Genomic DNA, 21,864 nt, shown 5'->3' with positions numbered 1-21,864 from the left:
CATTTCTCCACATTAAACTGACATCCATTATCTTTTGCCCATACTGACAGCCTATTTAAATCACCCTCTTACCATCACCTTGATTCAATATTGCTCTACCTAATTTTGCATCATAAGCAAATGACTGAATATTTCCTTGCAGGTTATTATTTCCTATATCATTTATGTACAAATTAAACAATAGTGGTCCAAGCACTGAACCTTGCTGCATAATATAATAAGACAGGTCTGTGTTTTGATAGCAATGAAATTCATTAGATAATCCTCACTACACATAATAGTGAAGAGATCATTGTTTAAGATTTTGGAAGATTTTGAATTATTTGAATACTACGAGTACTGTCATCAGTAAAAACTATTAATATGATTTGAAGTTAGACAGAAAGAACAAAAGAGTGAGAGAGGTCAGTGTCATATAGGAGAAAGAGTGCAGGTAAGAATACAGAACTCTGAGGTGCCCCAAACTTTTATAAAAAATTAAGAGAAAGGCATCCACTTTGTTACATAAAAACAATCGATGAAGAAACCTGGTGATTTCATTACAAAAGTCAGGAAGAAAACCATCAGATGGCAGTTTGGTAAAAATACTCTATTGCCAAACAGTAACAAATGCACTGAAAATATCAAGAGCAACTATATGATTTTCTCCAAATTTATGTCTAAAGGTATGTAAGGTAGGCAAGAAAGTTTGTTACCAACGAGAATGGGAGAATCCATAGTGGTCATCATCAAATTCCTGACATTTACCCTCAAGGGGTGTACAGGATATGATAGTACTACATGAAAAATTGACATCATTACTAACTTCCTATCTACAATTTTCCTCCAAATCAATCTGTTGCTGTCAAGGCTCCAACATTGTCAGATCTTATATTTCTATCTTCCAAGGCACATTATTTTCTAAGACACTTTTTACCATATCAATCCACCTATATCTTGCTCTTCCTCCAGGTCTTTTTCCTGCCAACCTACCAGAGAACACTTGTTTTGCTAATCTTTCTTCTCCCATTTTGTTTAAGTGACCATACCACCTGAGATTAGCTCTGCTAATCTCAGGTGGTATGGTCACATTCCTGGATGCTAACAATATCAAGTTCTTTCCTAATATCCTTGTCTTTCCTCGTTTTTAATATGATATTGCCACTGATGCCATCTGTTCACACCACTAATCTTTCTCAGGACCCTCATATCTGCAGTCTCTAGTCTTTGGGCAAGTGTTTTATTTCTAACCCAGCTCTCGGATCCATAAGTTAAAACTGGTTTAAACACTGTCTTGTATACAGCTAATTTGGTCTTTTGACTAATTTCTCTCTTATTCCATATAAATTTATTCAGTTGATTTCCTACCATACCAGCTTTGTTGATTATGTTGTCTATTTCCATATTTAATTTACCATCTTCACTAAAAATCGTGCCTAAGTAGCTGAAATGTTTTACTTGTTCTATAGGTTCTCCATTCACAATGCAATTGATATTATCAATGCTTCTGCCTATTTTCAATGATTATGTTGTCTATTTGATTATGTTGATTATTGTCTTTGTCTTGTTATTGCTGACCTTTATACCATGTCTATTACAACAGTTATTCGATTTAGTCAGGGAATCTTGCAGAATTGTAGCGGATTTATTTAGAAGTACAACATCATCTGCATAAAGCAAAGAGCTAACATTAACATCTCCAATTTTGATATCAGATTTAATACCACTTTCCTTTATAATGTGATCCATATAGATAATGAATAACAGAGGGGATAATGTACATCCTTGTCTGACACCAGATTTAACATTAAACCATCCTCCTGTACTTCCGTCAACTCTAACTGCTAACTTGTAACTCAAATAAAGACTAAGTATTGCTTAATATAATGCCCCACCGACAACACCAATCAACTGTAGCGTTTTCAATAGCTTCTCTCTTGGCATCTTGTCATATGCTTTTTCCAGATCTACAAAACTTAAATACAGATCTTTGTTATTCCCATGATTTCTCAACTATTTGTTGTAAAGTGAAAATCTGATCAATTAGACAACCTCTATTTGGCATGACTCCAGCTTCTTCTTCACCAAGCTTCTCTTCCACATCCTTCTCAACCATTTCTCAAGTATACTGGCATAAATCTTAGCAGGAACACTCAGTAGAGAAACACCTCTGTAATTTTCACATTTAGTTTTATTTCCCTTTTTATATATGGGTACTATGAGAGCTCTACTCCAATCAGCTGGAATTCGTTCCTCCGTTCAGGTCATCCGAACTGCAGTGCAGCCACTATAACACTTTTATACCTCCATACTTGAACATTTCTGTTCGAACATCACCAATTTCAGCTGCCTTTCCACATTTCAGACTTTTGATGGCTTTTTCTACTTCAAGTATGAATATGTATTCCTGATTGCATGACTGGTCAGTGTTTTTATCATTGTGCTGTCATCACTGCTAGTTTCATTTAGCAATTTTTCAAAGTAATTACCCCATACTTCAAGGATTTTTTTCTTCAGTTTTCATATCACCTTTATCATCTCTAATTCCTTTTATTGCACGCTTTACTCCATTTCTGACCTTCTTCTACAACCTCCAGAATATCTTGCCACCTTCTTGATATTTATTTTCTATGTTCTTATCAAAGTCTTCCCATGACTTTCATTTAGCTAGTTTTACACAGTGTTTAGCTTTCTTACATTTGTCTCTAAGAGCACAAGCTGACTAATTTGTCAGGAATTTTTTATATGCTTTCTTCTTTTCCTTCATTGCCTGTTTAAAATTCCTGTGTCCACCAAGGAATTCTGATTTTTCAACCTTGCAGACAACCTCAAAACATGCCTCTGTAGCTGAATCAATCAATGTTTTCTTCAGGGCTTGCCACTAAATCACCAGAGGTTTGTTTCCTGTTCTCAAACTCTTTCATTTTTTCTTGAATAATGTTTGTATATTTCAGTGTACAGTTCACATCTGAGAGCTGCTCAACTTTTATTCATTTTAAAACTTTCTTACATGTTCTTCTTTTCAATACGAAATTCAATTTTATCCTCCTCAAGACTAAATGGTGATCACTTCCAATTTCAAATCCTCTGTACACTCTGGTGTCCTGCACCAGAGAGAAAACATCACTATCGACAATAACATAGTCAATCAGACTTTTCTTATTCCTTGCGTCTCCTCTCCATGTGAATTTGTGGACATTTTTATGTTGGAGCATGGTGTTAGTAATAACCAGTCCATGCCCTGTGCAGAAAAACAAGTATTTGCATTATTTTTAGCTTTGCTGTTTTCTCCAAATTTTTCCAAAATATTTTTGTGTGTCTGACAATCATTTCCTACTCTGCTATTTAGATCCCCAACAAGAACCAACTTTTCATTTTTCATTGTGTCAGTTGCTTTCTCTAAAGTCTCAAAAAATTTCTCCACTTCTCTCGTAGCAGAATCTTCTGTGGGATCATAAGAACGAATAAGTGTCATTATTATTATTATTATAAGTTTCATGGAGGGAGGAATTGGAAGGCCGGGATATCACCAGTGCGTGGGAAATTGTGAAAGAATATTTGTTATCAGCAATGGTAAGTTGTATACCACGAGTGAAGAAGAGGATGCAATTTGGAGTAAAGTGGATGACAAACAATATTAAACAGGAATTGCATGCGAAAAAGAGGCTATGGAAGAGATATAAGGAGATAGGTGAAGAGATGCATGAGGAATATAAGATACAGGCCAGAAGAGTGACTAGTGTGGTAAGGATAGCGAAAATGGAATATGAGAGGAGATTGGCCCTAAGATCCAAAGAAAATCCTAGGAAATTTTTTAGCTATGTGGCCAGTAGGAGGAGAAATGACTGTGGAAGAATGATATTGTGGGATAAAAACGGGAATAGAGTGACTGATGCAGAGGACATAGTGGAATTGTTCAATGAACACTTTATTGGAGTATTTCATCCTAGAGGAGTCAGTTTTAATGCTAGAGGGATAGGACTGGTACGAGGTCTGGAGGTACAGGAGGAGAGTGTGTTTCAGATACTGAGTACTCTGGATGTCAGTAAAGCTGTGGGACTGGATGGTATTTCGCCACGAGTTTTGAGAGAATGTGCTAGGGAATTGACAGTACCTTTAACGTGGCTTTTCAATGAAAGTCTGGCTTTGGCAAAGGTGCCCAGGGAATGGAAGGAAGGTAAGATAGTGCCATTGCATAAGGGTGGTAACAGACTGGAAGTGTCTAATTATAGGCCAGTCTGTGTGTCATCAGTAGTTGTTAAGATCTTGGAGAAAGTAGTGAGGGACCGTGTACAGCATTGGGCAGATGAGGGTAATGTTATCTGTGAGAATCAACATGGATTTGTGAAAGGATGCTCTTGTTTTAGCAATATGCTAGCCTTTTATAATAAAGTGACAAGAACATTAGATGAGGGAAAGGCATATACTGCAATTTTCTTAGACTTGGCGAAGGCATTTGACAAGGTGCCACATGATAATCTGATATTTAAGTTGCAGCACATGGGTCTGGATGTCAGATTGGTCAACTGGATTCAGGATTGGCTGTCTGATAGGTATCAGAGAGTTGTGTATGGTGGAGCAGTTTCCAGGAGGCAGAGGGTTACAAGTGGGGTCCCACAGGGTTCAGTACTAGGACCGATATTGTTTAACCTTTATATCAATGACATAGCCAGTGGATTGCAGGGGGATATTCAGTTGTTTGCAGATGATGCGAAGCTGGGAAGGATTATTAGTAATAGTGGAGATGTGGTAGCCCTGCAAGAGGATTTAAATAAGCTAGATAGATGGGCAAATGAATGGGGGTGTCAGTTTAATGCAGCAAAATGTAAGGTCTTGAGGTTTGGGAAACATCGATGGGATGCTGCATACTCTATGGGAGGAGTTATACTGGAGGAAGTAGGGGAGACAAGAGATCTGGGGTTGATGATTGATAGAAACCTGAAGTTTAGGGGACATATTGCAAAGGTGGTGAAGGTAACACAGAGGATTGCTGCTATTATGAGAAGGACACTGACCTGCAGAGATAAGAGGGTTATCATTCCGTTGTATAAGTCTCTGATCAGACCACACTTGGACTATTGTTCTCAGATTTGGTCGCCAGGATTTGAAGGGGATAAATTAACTGTGGAAAGGATACAAAGACGGATGACAAAGATGGTTTCAGGACTGTACAAGGATAGTTATGAGGATCGGCTGAGAGAATGTGGACTGCAGAGTTTGGTGGATAGAAGAAGGAGAGGTGATATGATTGAGACTTTTAAACTGTTGAGAGGTGGTTACAGGGTTGACACTGGGGAGTTCTTTCGCTTGGTTGATCAGCGGGAAGGAGTGATGACAAGAGGCCATCCCTGGAAGTTACGAAAGGTAACCGTGAACAAGAGGGTAAGGAGTGGTTTCTTTGTGTGGAGGGTGGTTGAGCCGTGGAATGCATTGCCTGATGGAGTGGTGGGAGCGAGAACGGTCAGTGAGTTTAAAGAGTGGTATGATAGACTTTGTGTTTCTCAGGGGGGACCTCCCCTCAGTGAGTCTTGACAGACTTTATGTCTTAGGAAGGACCTCCCTCGAGTAGTCTTTTGACTCCTTGGAGGCCTGAATAGTAATAATAATAATAATTATTATTACGGGGGACTCCAGGGAGTCCTTAGACTCATAGAGGGAGGCCCTAAACATCATGTCCACAGACATTCTCACAGTATCTGTCATACCTTGCCATGAACAAACTCACTCACCATTATAACACCCACAACAGACTCTGACAGCTTATTCCACTCATTTACCACTCTAAAAGTAAAGAACCCAGCTCTAACATCCTTGCTAACCACACTCTTGCCCAGCTTCCATAGGTGTTCCCTAGTTCTCCTACCACCAGTCCTGATCTCAAAAATATCCTCTGAATTAATCCTATAGAAACCCTTTAGCAATTTGAATATCTCAATCATATCTGCCCTTTTCCGCCTATCAACTAATTTCTGCAACCCACAAATCTTCAACCTGTTCTCTTAAAGTTCATTCCATAGACCTGCTATCATCTTGGTCACTCGCCTCTGGATCCTCTCCACCTCCTCCTCCTCATCAAGAAGAAACCTAGGTGAACAAATCTGGGCACAGTAGTCGAGATGAGGTCTTATCAAGGCTCGGTACAGAGGTACAATAACTTGCTTGTCTCTGCTCGTCAAAGTATTTTTCAACAACCAAGTGAGTTGATGAGCTGCTTTAGCTATTTTTGCAATGTGCTCCCTAAATTTCATCTCCCTAACCAAAACACTCCCAAGTCCCTGGCCTCATAAATCTCCTGGAGTACAGTTCCACCAATGTGGTATACTGCTGCTAATCTTTTCACTCCCAAAATGCATAACCTTATATTTTGTTACAATAAATTGACATCCATTCTCCTTAGCCCAGAACACCAATCTATCCAAGTCATCCTGCAAGATTTTGACATCTTCTGCACTCACTATTGCCCTACCCAACTTTGCATCATCAGCGAACAATTATAATTGTTCAACAAAAAAAATTTTTTTCCCTGCTGATTATAATCTGACACTTGTTTTTTACTAATTTGGGTGCGCTGATTTCAAATATCAAACTCATTTTTCTCTATCACGTCAGGTTTTTCTTATATGGCATTTTCTTTTTGCTAATTTGTAAGTTTTTGATAGTTTTAAGGAGGCAGTACTATTTAGAGGATCAAAAAAATCGATTTTTTAATATTATTTTCTGAAAGGAATCATCGGAATTGTTAGCTTCAAGATTAAATGAAAAAACTTACTGGAGCAAGATACGAAGATAACGTTTTATCGTAGCATGGAAAGTAACCTTGTACAATATTTTAAACATGAGTGTGGATTTGTTTACTGTAACAATGTGTCAGGTTTACTAACTGAAATGAGTGTTGTACAATATCATCCAAATGAGTGGCGTTTATTTATCGACAGTTCAAGCAGAAGTCTCAAGTGTGTCTTACTACACAATGAGAATGTATATGGCTCAATTCCTATTGGCTATTCAGTCCACTTAAAGGAAACATATGAGGACATTAAAAAGGTTCTGAAGTTATTAAAATATACAGACCATAACTGGATCATCTGTGTGGATCTTAAAATGGTTAACTTTTTACTTGGCTTTCAAAGAGGATATACAAAGTTTCCGTGTTTTCTATGCTTCTGGGATAGTCGAGCTAGAAACCAACACTGGAGTCAGAAACATTGGCCTCTTAGAATATCCTTAAATGTCGGAGAACAGAATGTTATAAATCAACCTTTAATCGACAGAGAAAAAATCATTTTTCCACCTCTACACATCAAACTAGGTCTTATGAAGCAGTATGTTAAAGCTTTAGATTTACAAGGTGACTGTTTCCAATACATATGTGAAAAATTTCTACGACTTAGTTATGAAAAAATTAAAGCCGGTGTATTTGATGGACCGCAAATTAGAACTTTAATGAGAGACCCAAATTTCATCAACTCTATGAATGAAATTGAGAAAGAGGCCTGGACTTCATTTACGATGGTTGCGAATAATTTTCTTGGAAACAAAAAAGATCTAGTGGAAACAATGCTTGAAAATTTCCAGGCCTAGGTTGCAACATGAACATAAAGCTTCATTTCCTATACAGTCATCATGATAGATTTCCCAAGAATTTAGGTGCTGTAAGCGATGAACAAGGCGAAAGATTTCATCAAGACTTAAAAACTATGGAAGATCGGTACCAAGGAAGATGGGATTCTCACATGATGGCCGATTACTGTTGGAGTATTCAAAGGGATTGCCAAAACAGAACACACAGCAGAAATTGCTACAAACAAAAATTTATTCCCTGAAACTCATGTGTAAGTAAAATTGTTATTTTTTTATAAATATTCTTGTAATTTTTAAATAATATTGTTAAGTAGTTATATATCTAATTATCGGCCTCTCTCACATTCAAAGCGCCAGTACGTGCCGTTACAGGTTTTTACACATTTATTCGTTTACTAACAAGCGAGAGCAGTGAATGCTCTGATTCTGATCTGCGCACTGCTTTGAATAATAGGCTATATCTTTGGGAATTTTTCGAATTTCTTGATAAAAAGTTAGGAACAGATTTTTAAAAGTACATACTTTCAGAAAATAATATTAAAAAATCGATTTTTTTTGATCCTCTAAATAGTACTGCCTCCTTAAAATTATCAAAAACTTACAAATTAGCAAAAAGAAAATGCCATAGGGGAAAAACCTGACGTGATAGAGAAAAATGGGTTTGATATTTGAAATCAGTGCACCCAAATTAGTAAAAAACAAGTCTCATATAAAAGTCAGCAAAAATTGTGTTGGACTGTGTTATCCAGTGCCCCACTGTGATATTTGCCCATATCACTCTACTTGAAATTGCCTGCCATTCAAGAAGATTAGGCTCGTTATTAGTGTTGAATACTATGGCTACTCCTTCTTTTCCTTGATTGTCATTGCCTGAATATAACATTCTGTATTTATTGCTCAGAAAGATCTGACCAGTTTTTGTCATTTTTTGTTTCAGTCATCCCTATTATATCGATCTGGTACTTATCCAACTCCTCAGCTAGCTCCATTTCTTTGCCATTCAGGCTTCTTATGTTGATAGTACTGATCCTGAACTCTGGCAATACTGGGTTGGGGTCTGTTTTAGAGTTTGTTCCAGTAGCTGACTTTTCGCTGTTTGCAGTGGTTCCCTGACGAAAACGGTGGCCTTGTTTAGCCAGGTGACACCCCAGTCAGCATGAAATTCTGTAATGTTGTACCATCATTTAATATTGTAATCACTCCATAGTGGTAATCGCTAATTAACTGATGGTTCTCTGGGTAGTGAAGAAGCTAGTGATTGATGACTTTCTCCATCACCCTCAATATTAAGATAAAAGCAATGGAACAATAGTTTGATGGCTGTCGTCTTAGTTCCACTCTGCCTTCCAGTTTTTGTAATTTGGTGTCTCCTTTTTATGTCTAACAGTATATAAATGGATAGGAAATCTCACTCAACATTATATTGTGGATTATTATTATGGGTATCTCTTGGAGTCAGTAGACTCATCGTGGGAGACCCAAACTAACAAAACAATATCTGTCATATCTCTTCTTGAATTCACAGACGAAGAGCTCACAACTAAGTCAGGCAATGAATTCCACTCATTCACCACCCTCCAGGAAAAAACCTTGTTCTGACACCCTTGTTAACCACACTCTTCTTTAATTTCCAGGGATGACATCTTGTTCTTCCATCACTATCACACAGCTGAAACATTTCACCTGCATTAATCCTATAAAAACCTTTCAGTAATTTAAATGTTTCTATCATATCCCCTCTTCTCAGCCTATCAACAAACCTCTGCAATCCACAAGTTCTCAATCTATCAATGTAGGGAGCATTTTTTACATCACTCACCAACTTAGTCACTCTCCTCTGAACCCTCTCCACAGCCTCCTCATCTCCAACGAATCCAGGTGACCAGACCTGAGCACAGTAATCCAAATGTGGAAGTATCAATGCTTTATAAAGGGGAATAATAACCTCTTTGTCTCTGGATGTCAGTGTGTTCCTCAACAACCAAGTAATCTTATGTGCAATCTTGGACACCTTAGCAATGTGTCCCCTGAACTTCATCTCCCTATCTACCAACACCCCTCGGAATAAAACTGAATCACAAACAGAATAATCAAATTACTCCCCAGAAAAGCCATTTTGCATCTAGTCAATATAATCAATGCCATTCTCAGATTCAAGTATTTTCTCTTAACATGGAAGACGGCGGATATCATGCCAATCAAAAATATTGGAAAGAACTCTCAACTCCCCGAAAGCTATAGACCTATCAGTCTTCTGTCTAGCCGTGGAAAGGTAGGGGAAAAAGTCATCCTTACAAGGCTTCAGACAGCAACAGATACGTTAGAAATTATTCGGGATGAGAAGTTCGGATTCAGAAAAAACCATAGCACTGAACAACAAATACACTGGCTGATTGAATATATCACTAAAGGTTTCAACTGGAACCACCACACAGCTGCGGTCTTTATAGATGCTGCGAAGGCTTTTGATAAGGTGTGGCATCAGGGTCTTCTCTACAAACTCATCAAATTTAATATACCAATTAATCTGGTAAAAATAATTGACACATACCTCAAAGACAGATACATGCAGGTAAAAATAAATGAAACTGTATCCTGGCAGGTGTGCTTCAGGGCTCACTTCTGCCCCCCCCCCCCCCCCCCCCCCCGCTGTTTTCTATCTACATAGCTGATATCCCTCAAAACCCAAGCTCCACAATCACTGCATTATATGCACAGATGATACTGCTTTATTAGCAAGATCTCTCAGCCCCAAATTGGCTATCACAAGATTCCAAACCAGTATTCATACACTGGAGGATCCAAGTTAATCCTCAGAAGAGTTCAGCCATACTCTTCACCAAAAAGAAGGTCCAGACTAAGGAGGACATACCTGCTAGGAATCAAGATTCCATGGCAGACTGAGGTCAAACATCCAAAGTAATTGCGCAACTGTACCCCATGATCAACAGAAGCAAACTGGATACTCGGAACAAACTACTCATATACAGGATGGTAATACGCCAAGTCATCATTATGCATCTCCTGCATGGAGTCATACCTCGAGTACAAATATTCAAAAGCTGCAGAGGATACAGAATAAATGCCCCATGTTCATTAGAAACTTCCAGATTCACCGAGAAGTCAACATTCCCTACATCACATCCCTCCTTCATGATCTAGCAGAAAGGTTCTTCACCAAGACAAGCAATCATCCTAACCCACTGATCATGCAAACTTCAGATTACAATGAAGCAGAATTCTACAAATACAAAAGACCCAAGTCAATTCTATGCTCAGCTGAACATAGCTAATTTCACTGCCCTTCCAGAGCGAGCTTAAAGCTCAGTAACTCTTCACACAATGAACTACCCTCTCAGACAAAGGGGAATATGAAAAGCATTTATGCTTCACCCATCAAATCAGTAATGTTCTGCCTGAGTATTTATATCTCAGAAAGGCCATCAAAATTGGAAAGGCATTCTCCACACTGCTTTTGATATTTAACATGAGAAAACTTTTGAGTGCTGAAAATGAACTGAAATGGCTAAAGCTTATAATTGTAGTTTGGAACTTAGGAAACAACTTGAAACTGAAACATGGAAGGAGAAGTTGAGTGCTGGAGAAATAAACGCTGCATGGGAACTGACAAAGAAATGCATAACAGCATCAATGTGCATTCCAAAGGCCAAAAGGCTAACAAAATAGGTGCAAAATGGATGAATGTGCTGCTCTAGAATGAAATCTGGAAAAAGAAGATACCTTGGAGGAGTATAAAATGAATAATGGTAATAATCATTTACATGAATAATATAAAGAACAAGCCAGGAGAGTGATTCAATAAGGAAAAAAAGTCCAGTATAAGCAGAAATTGGCAGACCAGGTGAAGAAAAACCGTAGAGAATTTTTTTAGATATGTGGCAAGTAGAAGGAAGAATGATCACGATAAGATGTTAATGGATGAAAGTGGTAGAATGCTAACTGCTGCAGTAGACATTGTTGAGATATTCAGTGATCAATTTATAAGGGTGTTCACAGTGGCATCATGAGGAACTTAAGTGTAGAGGACATAGGAGAGGATGGCTTAATTGGGAGTGAGCAGAAGGTATTTGAGGAAATAAATAAACTTGATGTCAATAAAGCAATAGGATTTGATGACATATCACCATGCATCTTAAGGGAATGTTCCAGGGAATTGACAGTAGCATTGTCAAGCCTGTTTAATAAAAGTCTTGAAACAGCACAGTTTCCAAGAGTGAAAAGAGGGTAAAATTGTTACACTACATAAAGGTCGTAATAAGGTTATAGGTTCAAATTATAGGCTGGTCTATATATCTGGAGTTGTGATGGAGGTACTGGAGAGATTGGTGAGAAGTGGGATACAGAAATGGGTTGATAACAGCAGTATTCTCTCTGGTCATCAGCACAGGTTTGTTAAGGGGAGAACATGTTTCATTCACTTACTTATGTACTATAACAAGGTGACAAATACCTTGGACAGGGGGAGATGCATATATAGTAGTGAACTTGGACCATTGTTGTTCACTTTGTATGTTAATGATATTGGGATGGGGGGTTAACTAGTGATATGCAGCTGTTTGAAGATGATGCAAAACTGGGGAGAGCAATGCACAGTTAAGCAGATTATGGCCTTATAAGAGAACTTCGATAGATTGCATGAATGGGCAGGTAAGTGGAACTATCAGTTCAATGTTGCAAAATGTAAGGTTTCGAGATTTGGTAAGCAATGATGGGACGCGTATATACACTTGTTTTTTGAAAAACAGCTTTAAAGGAAGTAGAGGAGATGAGAGATCTACAAGTGATGGTGGACAAGGACCTGAAATTCAGGGGGCTACACTGGACAAGTTGTGAAGATGTCACATCGGATAATGGGAATGATGCAGAGGACCCTGACATGCAGAATTAGAGAGGGCATGAGGCATCAAAGCAGAATTTTTAGTGTAAGTTGTTTAGCATTCTTCTGATGTCTTTCTGTTGATAAACTACAGAAAGAGAGAGTGGTCAGATTCTGGTATGGTAGGAGGTGATTTACCTTAGTCACCAATGCAGGAGTTGGAGGAAAAGAGTGATGGCTTTAGATCAGCTTTGTCTTTAGGTGCTGTAACAGTGGTGCTATCTGGATGAGAGTTGTGGGGTGGAAGCACAGATGAACAGGAGCTGCATCTGATGGCTGAAGCTTCTGTTCTGAAGTGTATCACTCAAGGGACCAGAAGAAACGACTTCCATTTGGACAGGAGGTGAGGTTTCTGCTGTCGGTTTGTGAAGTCAAATTTGGATTTATTGTGATAGTTTTGCATTTACTGTCCTAAGCTGAGTATGAATCTTTGGTTTTTGATGCAAGCCTGAGGCAAGCTAAGTTTTTTTCTTCAACTGCTATGCTACACTTTCTGTTGAAACAGGATTTAGACAGTGAATGAGAATTAGACAGTGAATTTTTGTATAGAATTGGGAATGAACACCTTCATACTGGTGAGGATAATTTCTGCAACTCCCCTGGAACAGGTGTTTGGGTCTGAGGAACAGAAGCAATAGATAGTTGTCTATCTACTTGCCAAGAAATTATATATTCTTGCTCAATCCTTTACCCAAGCGTAAGCAAACAAAGTTTGTGTATGAAGTGTCTTCACAACTAGGCTACATGTGTTGAGGCTTAAGTGCTGTGACGAATTCATGATAGAGGTTTAATGGAATATTATCAGCACTGAGAAAGGATTAAAACTAATTTTAATGCTTCCAATATTTCATCTGTCAAAGAGACATCTTCAGGGACTACAAAAACCTTTTTGTAACAACACACACAAATAAAATACAACAGTGAGTGAAACTAAAGTCCTATCTAGGTGGTGCACCCTCTATGGGCATTTGCAGGTGGCCTAGGATGTAAAGAGGAATCTGATAATTAATGTTTTCCAAATTTTTCCAACCGTATTTGTTTAAATTAGGTTGATTCCTGAGTGAAGATGCAGATTCAAAGAATGGTCTTTCTTTTTTTGAATTTATTATGGTGGAGCGTGGTGTTTTTTTTTCCAGGAGATCCTGTGGGTTGTATTCAAAACATGGTCTGCAAGGCCAGATTGACCATAATCGTGATTGCAGATGTATGACTTGTGCTCTTCTAATCGGATGGTTGCTGATCTGCCTGTCTGTCCGAAGTAAGCCAGTTTACAGGAACAAGGTACTCTATATACTCCCAGGCACTGAGAGAAGACAGATAAGGGTAGCAAATTTATGGTGGGGCTTAAAAGCTGTATAGAGGATGTACTTTTTTTTAACGATCTGGCTATTTTTTCTGATGTGCCACGGATGTAAGGTATGGTGATGGTGTTGTGTCCCTATTTATGATTATTAAACTTTCTTTTATTCTTTCAAGTGAATCTCTATTTTATCTTTATTCAAAACTTAACTATGCACGAGATATTGCAAAATTAAAATATTTAAGCTTGTTCTCCCCTTATGTCCCTAATATTAATATTATACTATGCCGTTCAGGACATTTAGTTTACGATATATAATTCGAAAACAAGGAGCAATTACAAAAATATGTCTGAGTGTGAAACTATTAAGCAGTCGTGACCCTCTATCTCGTAACTTAACACATTAATTTCCTGCGTGATTAGGTTCATACGTTTATCAAGTGGTGCATTAGGCAGCAATTTCAGACAACTGTATTATTAATGAACAAAAGTTTATTTAAAATCTTAAACATGGTACAATTCAATTTCTATTATATAAAACACAATTCAATACTAAGAATAAAATTACAAAATTTTACAAGCGAAGTACAAATATTAGGGCAAAATCCTATATGGGAATTTGCGATCATGCCGTCATAACAGGCTTTATACATATAAATACACACATATATTCCTGGAACAAAATTAACACTTTACTTAACCTTATACTAGTCAGAATACGCTATATTACCATTGGACATTAATGTTTATATTCAGTTTACCTTATCTAACTTACAAAACAAAACAATATAGGTTAACCTATCCTTTTGCTATGCCCATACATATTTTTGACCTTTAAGACACTCTCATATGAAATACCATGCGCATACATAAATCTCTAACACATGAAATCTCTACTTTACTCTTATTCTATTCTGATTTGTACTAAAGTCCTAGTATGCCTTCGACTGTCCAGTAATTAACAATGATTGCAACTATATGCGATTTCAATTGATACAAGATTTTACAGTACCTTTCTAGGACGAACCCTGGTTTTCACGATCTATACCTTTCGTACTTGAATAGAGGATACACACAGGATCTTCTATTCTATCATTATGGAACTCATCATGTGGGCACGGATTTCTGTATGGATTTTCTTTCCCTCGATACGAGTACTGGATGATGAGATACTTAGACAATTCCTTCGTTCTTGTAACTATACGACATTCCTCGTCTCTTGCAATAGGAATACGGGATCGAATTCCCGCACACTTTGTTTTCTTGTTGCATTGGATGGAGATAACTCCTAAGCCATCACTCAGGAAAACCTGTGTTACCTATACGAAAATTTCATGAAGAAACTCTGAGGGAAAAAAGCCTCGTTGGGGTGGTTCCTAACCCTTTTATCTGCATGGCCCCTATCGGCACCTTCTTCAATTTCTTTTCTTCTCCACCTACTGGAGTCGATCTCACTCACCAATTAAAGTAGTGTTTTTCTGCCCAAAACATGCTACAGTTCCTTGCACACAACTCTCACGTGACGACGTCTCACTTCAGGAGTTGACCTTGAGCGATCGTCATTTGTTTTAAGCTAGCCTCTATACTAAATTAATCCCCCTTTTTGAATTTACTTGAATATTTTAATCTCCTTTTTTCAAGTGTTAAACAAGTTTCTCACATACAAATTCTTATCTCTAATCTTCTTTGTTTTACTTAACCTATCCTTTTCATATTCTTTTTTGTAATAAGATTCCCTTTTTCATTATTTAGTTAAACAAACAATTTCTGCTATATTTATTTTACTTGGATGCAAGCATATTTTCTGTCTTTAAATATTTCGTATTAGTTACTTACATAGGATTTTATATTTTTATTTTCTTGTTACACCATGATAACTGAAATTATTACATTCTTGGTTATCAGGGCGTAACAATGGCATTTCTGAAGTCCTTCTGAAGATATGGTCGGAGAATAGGGAAGGACTTGTTTATTTTTTTAATTCTATAATCATCGTAGCCATTGGAAAGGAAGGTGTTGTGTATGTGTTTGAGTTCGGTTGAAAGGGCAGTTTCACTGGAACAAAGATTGTGGGCTCTATTGGTTAGAGTTTTAATAATGCCATATTGCTGAGAGGGGTGGTGGTGGGAGAGTTTGTGAATGTATTGCCTGCATGAGTAGGTTTTCTACATACAGAGAAAGAAAGGTTACCATTAGGAAGGAGTGTTACCGTCTAGGAAGGGTAAACTATTGTTAATTTCCTTTTCCATCATAAACTGGATTCTTGGATGTAGACTATTGAGGTGACTGAGGAAGGAGTCTAATGTGTCTAGGCCATGAGGCCAAATAGAGAACACATCATCTACATATCTTAGCCAGATAGAAGGTTTTAGAGTGGAAGAGTCTATGGCTCATTTTTCAAAATTTTCCATGTAAAAATTGGCAAGGGGGGGGGACTCGTGGTAGTTCCTTCTATTTGTTTGTAGATTTTGTTCTTCCAAGAAAAATAATCAGAATTGATTGCAAAGGAAAAGAGCTCTAAGATATCAGAAAGAAAAACGTTTTTTAAGAGTGTTAAGGTGTCAATTAGGGGAATATTGGTAAACAATGAGATGATGTCAAAGCTGACCAATATGTCTGTATTATTTAAAGTAAGATTTTCAATTAAGTTTTTAAAATGGGTAGAGTTTTTTACATAAGATGTGGTAAGACCAGTGAGGGGAGGTCAGAGAGTTAGCTAGCTGCTGTGACAATTTGTAGCAAGGAGCATTAGTGACATATGCTCCTTTTTTTTTTTTTTTTTTTGCAAAAACATATGATAAGATGCCACATGATGAGTTGATATTTAAGTTGCAGCACATGGGGGTTATATATTAAGTTAGTGAATTGGATTGGAAATTTGCTGTCTGATAATATCTAGGAGGAGGAAGGTCACATGTGAGGGCTCAATAGGGTTCAGTACTGGGACATTTGCTTTTTAACCTTTATATCAATGACACTGTCACTGGGTTATTCATTTATTTGCAGATTATGTAAAGCCTAGAAGGATTATCAATAACAGTGCTAATATAACAGCCTTTCAGGATGATTTAAATACGTTGGACAGATGGGAAAATAAACGGCAATGTCATTTTAATATCTTCTTCTTCTTCTGCAGCTTCTCCCACTTAAGTGGGGTCACTGTTTGTTATGAGTCTCCTCCACACCTTCCTGTCTTGGGCTGTCACCACATCCAAGTTCTTCATCTTCAAGTCCTCTTCTACCAGCTCCTTCCATCTCTTCTTTGGCCGCCCACGCTTCTGCCTTCCTTGCACATCCATCTGCATGACCCTTCTTCCCACATATTCGTCCTCCCTCCTCATCACATGACCAAACCATCTCAACTTTGCCTCGTGTATTTTCGCTCCTAAGTTCGTAACTTTCACTGTTCCCCTGACATAGTCATTTCTCAGATGATCCTTTCTGGTCACACCGCAAATCCACCTAAGCATTCTCATCTCTGCTACTTCCATCCTGCTAATGTTATTTTTCCTCAGGGCCACAGTTTCTATAGCATATGTCATAGCTGGCCTCACTACTGTCCTATAAATTTTGCCTTTCAGATTGATCGGCACCCTCTTATCGCATAACACTCCAGCCATCTCCCTCCAGTTCCTCCAACCTGCTTGTATCCTGCATCCCACTTCCTTCTCACCTCTTCCATCTTCTTCCACTGTCGAACCTAAGTATCTAAAGTCTCTCACCTTCCTGATGATATTTCCTTCCAGCTCCAGGTCTGTCTCCTGGCCACCGCCCACTGCGCAACACATATACTCTGTCTTACTTCTGCTCAGTCTCATACCTCTCTCTTCCAATACTTTTCTCCATCTTTCCAGTTTAGTTTCCGCTTCTTCTCTTGAATCTACACACAGCAAGATGTCATTTTAATATACCGTATATTATTGCATATAATGGGAAAAATTTATGGTAAAAAATACTACTTAAAGTTAGGGGTTCGCATTATATGCGGATCCTAAAAAATATAACATCTTATTCAACTTGCACACACAATATATACTACCTAATGCCTATGCAACCAAATCTACTTGACCCACTCGCATTCGGTGACTGAACGTGCATCGTACCTGAGCATAAAGCTACTTACATTACTAGCTTTATGCGCAGATATGATGGGCGCTCGGTCGCTGAATGATAGAGCACAGTGAGATAGATAGAGCAGAGTTAGGTATATCGGTTTAACCGCAGTTCATTTTAAATATTATTCATTAAACAAACCTAGCCTGAAAATGAGCCAACAGAAACGTAAACATTCATCTTTTGAAGCAGGATTTAAATTGCGTGTTGTGCAGTTCGTAGAAGAACATAATAACAGTGTTGCTATGAGAGAATTTGGTGTAGCAGAGAGTAATATTAGACTTTGGCATAAGCAAAAAGGCAGTCTTGAAAAAATCCCCAAAACGAAACGTGCCCGTTGTGGAGATGTAGCATCCTTTCCAGAACTCGAAGAAGAGCTAAATAAATGGATTTTAATGCAACGACAAGAGGGCATTATAGTAACAAGAAATGCAATTCGTTGTTGAGCTCTACAACTCAAGAATGGTAAATTCAAGGACACACCAGATATTTCATCTTTTCTTGCTTCACCTGGGTGGTGCAACAGATTTATGCAATGCAAAGCATTAAATTACGACACCGAATAAAAATTGCACAGAGTTACCAAAGCAGCTTGAAGAAAAAGTGCAGTCCTTCCATAAATTTATCATAAAATTACGGAAGTGTCACGGATATGAACTTTCCCAAATTGGCAATATGGATGAGATGCCCATGTACTTTGATATGCCTGGGAATCTAACAGTAAACTCAGATGGTGAAAAGGGTGTCTTCATAAAAATAATGGGTCATGAAAACATGCATTTTGCCATTGTTCTAGCATGCATGGCAGACGGAACCAAATCAAAGCCGACAGTGATATTTAAAAGGCTGAAAATTCCGAAGCCTATGAAATTTCCACGAGGTGTCATTGTTGCCGCCAATCAGAAAGGTTGGATGGATGAAGGAGGTGTACAATTGTGGCTGGATCAAGTATGGAACATACATCCAGGTAGTTTGTTACGTCAACAAAGCATGCTAGTCTGGGATATGTTCCGGGCGCATTTAACGGAGGCAAGCAAAGAGAAAGCATGTGAGCTATGTACAGACCTAGCAGTCATACCGGGTGGTCTAACTTCCATTTTGCAGCCACTTGATGTCAGCTTGAATAAGCCATTTAAAGATCACTAACGTGAAAAATGGAGAGAATGGATGTCATCTGGTTTGGTTAAGATGACAAAGGGTGGGAATTTTGAGAGGCCTGAGATCACACTAGTCACCAGCTGAGTTAAAGAAGCATGGGATTCGATACCATCTGAAATGATTCAATGCTCATTTCTTAAATGTGGAATAAGTAATTCAATGGATGGATCTGAAGATCACATCATATATGAAAGCGAGGATGATGCACAACAAAATGGAGAGCATGAAGAATATGATGACAACTGCTAACTGATGAATTTATAAATGAAATGTTTGATGACTCAAAAGACGAAGAAGAATTTAAAGGATTTTGACATTTTGTAATTTTAAAATAAATATTTCTTTCGTTAATCCGTATTGTATTATTTATAATGTTACGAACAAGACTAACAGATTGCATTATATGTTGTCATGGAATTTTAGGGCTTGTTTTCAAACAAAATTTCTAGTTCGCATTATACGTGGATAGCATTATACGCGATAATATATGGTAACTAAATATAAAGTTTTGAAATTTGAGATTCACTGATAGGAGGCTGCATACTCTATTGGTGAATCTATACTGGAAGAAACAGACAAAGCAAAGGATCTTGGGATAATAGTATATAAAAATTTGAAGTTTAGGACTTTGACAAGTAGAGAAAAAATAGAGTGATGATTCCATTGATCAGCTAACATCTGGATTACTGTGTCTAGATCTGGTCATTGGGATTTGAAGAGGTTAACTCCACCTTGGAGAGGGTACAGGGGCAGATAACCAAAATGATATCAGGACTTTACAATTTTGGTTACGAGGATAGATTGAAGGCATGCAAATTGCAGAGTTTGAGAAATAGAAGATGAAGCATACTTATTATTATACAAGCACTTCCATAGAGTAAAAAAATTCATCACGGGAGACCCAAACTATCTACACAATCTATCATACTTCTCCTTGAACTCCTTAACAGACAAAACACAAATGACTCAAGCAACCCACTCATTCACCAGTGAAGCTTGGAAGTTATAACAGACATTTAAATCTGTTGAGAGATATTTAGAATATTAACAGAGGAGAGATTTGTCATCCAGTAGAAAAAGGGAAAGAGGCAAAGGATAAGAGGACATTTATGGAAGCTGCAAAAGGAGGTGGTGAGTAGGAGGGTGAGAAGTGGTGTTTTTGTACAGAAGATGGCTGGACAATGGAATTCATTGCCTGATAGAGTGGTGAGTGTATAGATGGCTAATGGGTTTAAGAAGTGGCATGATAAACTGTGTTGTCTAAGATGGGCCTCCCATGATGAGTCGTATGACATCAAGTAGATTTGGAATAATAATAATATTTTATCCAGTAATAAATATATCAGTATTGTTATTCTATATGTGAGAGGATGTGTTAAATTTACTCTAAAGCAAAGTCTTCTTTAAGGATGTGCTCAAAATTTTAGTCTGTATGTAAATGCAAGTACACTTACATTTAATTGCAACACAATTCCCAAACAGTCAGTTAATGTGGAGAGAGCAAATGTGGCTGCAACAATTATAACAGTAATAACAGAATGCCTCAACAATGAAGATGTCTGCTTTTCTACTGAAATAGCATTTTCAATCACCTGAAAGAAAAATAGAATGTGATAAATAAGTAATTACACATAAAGATGTACATGTAAATATACTTATAATTGAAAGCAGTTTAACGATTACCTGTATTTATTTATGTAGCCACCATAGCGCAAATGGAAGAATAACTGAATATTGCACCCTTCGACTGGAAAAGACCTGGGTTTGATCCTCGTCATGATGAGAGGAATCCTTATAAGGGCTTTTTCAGTTGAAGGTGAGTTAGCCGATCGCATACAGTGGTAGTAGGGTTTTTCTCCCAGAAACTAAGGCAGACAGGGTTAAATATATAATTGGATGCTGCTAGAGTGGGTGTGGCGGGAGAATGAAGAGAGCATGCATTGGAAAATTAGCATGAGTGCAGGTTGAGTAAATATTATGGAGGACTTCAACTATGGGGGCATAGATTGAAAGGAGAAATGATCACTGAGAAGGAATAAAATGGAATTTATACAGCTGTTACTTACCTGAAACAACATGTAATGGAAAAGACATGAGAATCAAGAGTGCTGGATCCAGTTGTAGCATTAAAGAACTTATCAATGCAGCCATTCCCTCCTCTTGGGGGAAAGCAATTATGTGGTCTTGATATGGAAATTGCAAGATGTGCATCATTTTCTGTTAAGAAAGGGCATATGTGAAATTATAAAACAGGTGATTATCAAAAACTGAGAGGTTAGCTTAGAGCAGTACAATGGCATAAGAATTTGGAGGTGAGAGATGCTAGCAGTACATGGGAGATCGTTGAGGGGTGTTTGAAGAAAGCATTATCAGATTGTATATGCAAAGTCAGAAGGGTAAATCAGGTAGGAGATAAATGGATGGAAAACATCATTAAGTAGAAGCTTCAGAAAAAGTTCTGACAAAAATATAAAGAAAAAGTGATGAAGCTTGTGAGAGCAATAAAGAGCATAGACAAGAAGGATGAAGGATGATTGACCAAAAGAAATCTCAAACAGTTCTTTTGATATATCACAGGTGCAAGGAAATGACTATGCTGGAGAATGACTCGAATGAATGCTGATGACAGGGATGTAAAAAAAAGTAAATAAAACTGCGTGATCATTCTGCAAGAATATCTTAGTGGAGATATTTCATCAACTGTGACTGATAGGAGAAAAGAGGTAGCTGAATTGTAGGCACATTAGATTACTTGACATATCGGTGCATGCATTACAAGAATGTGCAAGGGAATTGGCACCTACTCTGACCAAGCTGTTTAATTTGAGCCTAAGTT

The 21,864-nt window shown here is 37.8% G+C and overlaps 1 protein-coding gene across 1 annotated transcript in view; it reads right to left on the bottom strand.

The window, feature by feature from the left end:
• The window catches only part of LOC150109763 (putative sodium-coupled neutral amino acid transporter 11), a 459,145-nt gene that overhangs the window by 12,272 nt on the left and 425,009 nt on the right, over positions 1-21,864 (bottom strand). Inside the window, exon 12 of the mRNA XM_090396214.1 lies at positions 20,483-20,620. Coding sequence (XP_090252340.1) covers positions 20,483-20,620 — 138 coding nt within the window. The remainder of the gene's footprint in view (positions 1-20,482; positions 20,621-21,864) is intronic.

Source organism: Typopeltis vanoorti, chromosome 1 (genome assembly GCF_054136105.1).
Source record: "Typopeltis vanoorti isolate ZY-2024b chromosome 1, IOZ_Tvanoo_1.0, whole genome shotgun sequence".
NCBI classification, from domain to species: Eukaryota; Metazoa; Arthropoda; class Arachnida; order Uropygi; family Thelyphonidae; genus Typopeltis; species Typopeltis vanoorti.
This window is presented reverse-complemented; position numbering and strand designations above follow the sequence as displayed.